Source organism: Octopus sinensis, linkage group LG26, assembly GCF_006345805.1.
Source record: "Octopus sinensis linkage group LG26, ASM634580v1, whole genome shotgun sequence".
NCBI classification, from domain to species: Eukaryota; Metazoa; Mollusca; class Cephalopoda; order Octopoda; family Octopodidae; genus Octopus; species Octopus sinensis.
In genome coordinates, this window is record NC_043022.1 from 15,650,927 (window position 1) to 15,657,719 (window position 6,793).

The 6,793-nt window shown below is 35.6% G+C and overlaps 1 protein-coding gene across 1 annotated transcript; it reads right to left on the bottom strand.

Moving 5' to 3' along the window:
• Positions 1-2,294: 2,294 nt before the first annotated feature.
• Positions 2,295-6,111, bottom strand: LOC115224796 (target of rapamycin complex 2 subunit MAPKAP1-like). Its single transcript, XM_029795719.2, has 2 exons — positions 3,465-6,111; positions 2,295-2,500 (listed from the first exon to the last, which is right to left on the bottom strand). Exon 1 carries the CDS (start codon positions 5,204-5,206, stop codon positions 3,497-3,499), a length of 1,710 nt encoding a protein of 569 aa, XP_029651579.1. The 5' UTR covers positions 5,207-6,111; the 3' UTR covers positions 2,295-2,500; positions 3,465-3,496.
• Between the last annotated feature and the right edge of the window lie 682 nt (positions 6,112-6,793).

Consider the following 6,793-nt stretch of genomic DNA (forward strand, 5'->3'; position numbering starts at 1 on the left):
GGAGGTTGAGTTTATGTGAAGAAGCACCTTTAGGGGTGTTGACGGTTGAAGGAACAAGAAAAATAAGGGAAAGGAAACGGTGAGGTTGACAGGAGAGGATTTCAGGATGGGGGGTAGAAAGGTGAGATGAGAGAATGATTCAAGAGTGACTTGGCTGCTGATTCTAGGAGGTCGAGTTTTCGTGAAGAAGCACCTTTAGGGGTGTTGACAGTTGAAGGAGCAAGGAAGATACGAGAAGGAAATGGTGAGGTCGGTAGGAGCGGTTTTCCGGATGGTGAGCCACATGGGTGGAGAGGTGTGATGGCACAGGACTGCGAGATGTGACATGTGGTACTAGAGATCCATTTAGCTGGTGTCAGTGTGGGATGGGGGATAAACGGATGTTGAAACAAAGATGATAACGAAGAAGACAATAATGAGAATATGCAGTCGTTTCGAGTCTCTTGTATACGAGAGTACTAAAAACTAACTTGTAAAGGGAGACAATTTCAAAACAATTATATATATCTATATACATTAAGGAAATATATGTGTGTATATGTATATAAAGAGAGACTATAAAACGTGTGTGTGTATATATATCAACTAGTTGAGTTTGAAGTTACCACTATAGAAGGTTTATCTCGAACTTGGAGTAGGTATATAGAAGTATATAAATGTGTATGTATAAAGACATATGTGGACAGACTCTGCATGAGAAGATAACCACTATGTGAGTGTGTGTATATATATGTATATATATTTATCTATCAACTAGTTGAATTTGGAGTTAGCATTAAAGAAGGTTCATCTTGGTTTCACCAATCTATCCTTGTCCACCGCAAATCAAGATTTTTCCTTAATTCACCTGAAACAGAAAACATTTACCAAGAGGGGGGGGGGGCAAAAATTTTCCCTCCCCCCCAAAAAACCAGACCCGATAAACAGCAGTAAGAAACCAACGAAAAACTCATCAATATAAACGCATACATACGTAAAAACACATTATACATCGTGGGTGTGTGTGTGTATAAAGTACATGTTATTTACAAGACGATAAAAGGGGAGTGGGGAAAAGACAAACAAACAAACAAAAAAAATAAAATAACAGTGTAAGCATAAATAAAATTGTTGAACTTCTTTCAAACTCAGATAATTTACAATTTTTGAACAAACTGTTTAAAAAGATGCTGCATTAACACAAGCTTTCAGAATACACACAGGTGTTAAACAATACCTGTACAGGTGTGTATGTGTGTGTGTATGACTGTGAATGCATGTGTGTTTGTGTGTGTGTGTGTGTGTGTGTATGGATGCATATGAACAATGTGTATAAATATCCAAATTTATATACGCATGTAAGTGCATGCGTACCATACACATATACATATATATATATATATATATATATATATATGCGCACACACAAGCATGTATGTGTTTAAATGTGTGCATGTATATATATATATATATAAGTATAATGTATGTTTATAGATGTGTATCTATGTATGTATGTATATATATATATACAAACACACATGTGTTTAAATGTGTGTGCATATATATATATATATATAGGTATAATGTGTACTTATAGATGTGTATTTATACATGTATATACATACATATATATATATATATATATATGATGTATATAGATGTATAGGTAGATGGGTGTAAGTATGATGTTATGCATGTACATTGATGTCATTTGAGAGTGTGTGTATGTTCAGAGTGTGTATAGATGTATATATGTGCATGTGAGTATATACATATATATATATATGCTATGCATATATTTACACATATACATATATAATGTTATGTATTTATAAATACATATAATGTAGATGTATGTGTACATAAATATATTTATGTATGTGTATATATCTATATATATGCATGTGTGTATATGTGAAGATACATATGTATGTGTGTGTGTGTATATCAACATGTGTTTATGTACACACACATATATATATATATACATGTACATTACATATATATAAAGTATGCACGTAGATGTATGTATGTGTATGTATATATATCTGTGTATGTATATATGTAGGTATGTATCTATGTATGATGCTATGCATGTATATAGATGTACATGTGTGTGTATATATGTAGGTATGTATGATGTTATGTATGTATGTATTTGGATGTGGTGTGTATATATACACATACACGCAGTATTGATAACGTAAGAAATACCATTCCAGTAAGGTTTACCGTTTTACAAAACGTTGCAGGTTCTTTTTCTTCTTTTCCGTCTTCAGTTTTAGATTTTTTCCCAGAATCTTTCTTTATACATGTTTTTTAATGATTTGCAGTTTTCTTTTGTTTTTTTTTTTCAACTTTTTTTTTTTTACTTTTGTTTGTTTACCAGGAGTTGGGGGGTGGGGGACAGGGGAAGGGACATTTGTTTTTGCACAAAGATAAGGAAGAAGGGACTTTTTTTTTTTTTTTACTCTTTTCTGTTTTGTTTACAAGTTTTGTTTTGTGATTTTATATATATATATTATATATAGGTATAATGTGTACTTATAGATGTGTATTTATACATGTATATACATACATATATATATATATATATATATATATATGATGTATATAGATGTATAGGTAGATGGGTGTAAGTATGATGTTATGCATGTACATTGATGTCATTTGAGAGTGTGTGTATGTTCAGAGTGTGTATAGATGTATATATGTGCATGTGAGTATATACATATATATATATATGCTATGCATATATTTACACATATACATATATAATGTTATGTATTTATAAATACATATGATGTAGATGTATGTGTACATAAATATATTTATGTATGTGTATATATCTATATATATGCATGTGTGTATATGTGAAGATACATATGTATGTGTGTGTGTGTATATCAACATGTGTTTATGTACACACACATATATATATATATACATGTACATTACATATATATAAAGTATGCACATAGATGTATGTATGTGTATGTATATATATCTGTGTATGTATATATGTAGGTATGTATCTATGTATGATGCTATGCATGTATATAGATGTACATGTGTGTGTATATATGTAGGTATGTATGATGTTATGTATGTATGTATTTGGATGTGGTGTGTATATATACACATACACGCAGTATTGATAACGTAAGAAATACCATTCCAGTAAGGTTTACCGTTTTACAAAACGTTGCAGGTTCTTTTTCTTCTTTTCCGTCTTCAGTTTTAGATTTTTTCCCAGAATCTTTCTTTATACATGTTTTTTAATGATTTGCAGTTTTCTTTTGTTTTTTTTTTTCAACTTTTTTTTTTTTTACTTTTGTTTGTTTACCAGGAGTTGGGGGGTGGGGGACAGGGGAAGGGACATTTGTTTTTGCACAAAGATAAGGAAGAAGGGACTTTTTTTTTTTTTTTACTCTTTTCTGTTTTGTTTACAAGTTTTGTTTTGTGATTTTATATATATATATTATTATTATTATTATTCTTTTTTTTTAATTATTTATTATTTGGAATGCATTTTTTTAAGTTTCTTCCCTCGAGACGCCAAATATGTTTTTCGGACTTGGCTAAGTAGAAGATTTAAAATGTTATTCACTTTCTGAATTATCTCTTTTGCTACAGCGTGGTCTGCCTCAAAATCGTAATGTCTGTAGTCATGACCAGCAAAACAGATCAAACGGAATATACTTTTACCGTTTGATTTCTCTTCGAGCAGGTCGCAGGCAGCGATCATGTCTGCCTCATAAGTCACAGCCTTCTGACGAAAAAACAACGCAGTACCCTTACTGGCTACTGGGTCGATCTCGACCTTTTCACCGCTTACCCCTAAGTGTACCTCGGTGTTGATGCGAAGCCGCTGCACCAAGTTCACAATGTAGCTTTTGTATTGAGGACTCATGAAGGTGGTCGCCATGTCGTTTGAGTCCTGGAAGTCGATTTCTTCTATCTCGCCCCGAGTGCTATGTTCGCGGACAAGACAGAAATCGAAATTGTCCAGATTTGAAAGAAGTGTGTCTAAGTCGACAGAAACACCCGCTTCCTTCTGTTTCTCAAGAATATAGTTCATTCCTGGCAACAGTTTGATTTTCCTCTTCTTCAACACTTTGGTGAGAATGTCTCGCAGAGGTTTCGTCAAATCCTCCTCCTGGAACTTGTGGAAGCCCCGATTCGGTACGTTCACTGTAATGATAACGGAATTCTTCATTGGGGGTGATGGTTCTTCGAGTTCCACTAAGGCAAGCTTACTGAAGCCGAATTTCGATACGGGTTCCCGGTTGTCCAAACTTGGAAAGTCCATGTCGACCTCTCCATCGTCTTCTGCGATATGCAGGCTGTACATGGAGGCGTTATCCTTGAGAGCAGGTTCTCGTCCCTCGTTGGTATACTGCCAACATATCAAACCGATTAATTCATGAACTTTGGCGTTAACAACAACTACCACATGCATAGGAAAACCGCGGTCTTTAGGCAAGGCCATAGTAAGAAAAATGTCTATTTTCTTGGTGGGTACCACAATCTGAGCTTTACCATCGTATTTAGCATAATCTAGAAAAGGGTTGGACATGATTCCTGTAGAGGTTTGCAATTGCTGAGCAAGCAGAGAAGATGCAGCCTTGTGGAGACTGGTTTTCGTCGGCAAAGGAATTGGTTTTTTCTCAAACATGTCATCGTGATCGTCGTCAGGATTGAAATGGCCCGGAGTCGTCCGCCACGATATGTGCGTCACTTTCACCTGCTTTCGTTTCTCTTTCTTCATCCTTTCCAATCGTTGGGCAGTGTTCGATCTGCGTCGATGAGCTCCGTAATCCATATCTGGCATTATGTCATACGAACGACACAAATCGCCGCCGTCGTCTAGATCAAACAGACAACCGTCAACACCGCCATCGTGGTTCGAATGGATGTATCGCGCTGTTGTTGTTGTTGTTGTTGCTGCTGTTGCTGCTGTCGGCGTCGTCGTCGACGTCGTTGTCGTTGTCGTCGTCGACGACGACGAAGGGGTCCCGCGACCCCCGCCGCTGCTTTCACCGCCACCACCGCCACCGCCGCCGCCGCCGTCGCCCTCGGCATTCCACCACAAGGGGCGTTTTTCTTGCGCCTTCTCCTGTTCTTCGCCTTCGATAATCATCTCGTACATTCCGGTATTGTCGCTGGTGATAAAAGAGTTCCGGATATGCGAGATCAAAAAAACATAGTCGTCCATCATGGCCATGTTTTTGTAGTGAATAATAAATGTTTATTGTTTGTTGTTGTTGTTGCTTCTGTTTCTGTTGGTGTCTACCCCCCAGCTTTACAAAAAATTGCGGGTCCGTCGGAGTTTGCGTGTTTGTGTGACCCTGTGTATGTGTGTGTTGTGTGTTTGGTTTGGTTTGGCGTTTTTTTTTTTCTGGTCAAGGTTTTTACTTTAGGGGGTTTGGGTTTCGGGGGGGCGGGGCGGGGGAGGGAAAGGGCTTATGTCGTGTTATGTTTTGTTCTTTCTGTCTTTTTTTTTCCTCCTCCTCCTCTTCTTTTTCTTCTTCTTCTTCTTGTGTTGGCCGACTACGGTAGATTTTTTGTACAATTTCGCATCACATTTTGTGTAAGCATGCATGAAGTTCAATCCTGGTGTTTCGGTTGTTTTGCGAAGGTGTAGAAGAAGGAAAGGTGAGAGAGAGGGTTCTGAATGGGTTGCGGGTGACGGAGGGGCCGGAGTCGCGCGAGCACAGACCCCTTTTCAAGGTAGAAAAACATTTATAGATTCACATACATAGATACATATACACACACATATATATAACTATGTATATATATATATATCATATATATATACACATAAAAAAAACAGACAGACCTACAGATAATAAAATGATGTTAGCCCAGATGCATCGTAATTAATGTCTTATAATTATGAATATGAGAAAAATAGGGATAAATGTCTAGAGTTAATGCACGGACAGTCAGAGCGGCAGGTGAGGTAGAGACGACGGCTGGGTTTGATCGCGGTCGGGGACGACCGCCTTGGGGCGAAAATGCCATTTTCCCTTCTTATTAAATTGTCTATTATATATATATATACATATATATATATGTATATATATATATGTATGGGAACGACGGACACACTCCCAGACACACACACTATATATATATATAGATATATATATATATGTATATATATATCTATAGATATATATATGTATAGATATATATAATCAGAGAATCATATGAACTTCACCTGCCCCCAGTGAATATTCTTTGTGTGTTTTTGGCAATTTCTTTTCTTTTTCTAGACGATATAATAATAATATTAATAATAATAATAGTAATAATAATGATAAAAATGGTAATAATTAAAGACAACGTACCCCTCCTTTTCTGATTAGTACAGGAGCGGGAGCCTGTATACACAACATGCAGGAGAGAATATATATATATACGATCACATCAGACATACATATATATATATATATTGTGTGTGTGTGTATATATATGTATTTATATAACATATATGTATGTGTGTGTATACATGTACATCAGATAATCACGAATTGTATATGCAACATACATACACTGAACAGCATATATATATATATGTGTGTGTGTGTATATATATATATGTGTGTGTGTGTATATATATGTGTGTGTATATATATATATGTGTGTGTATATATGTCTGTATATATATATGTGTGTATATATATGTGTGTATATATATATGTGTGTGTATTTATATGTACATCAGATCAGCACGAATTGTATATGCAACATACATACACTCAGCAACATATATATATATGTGTATATATATATATATGTGTGT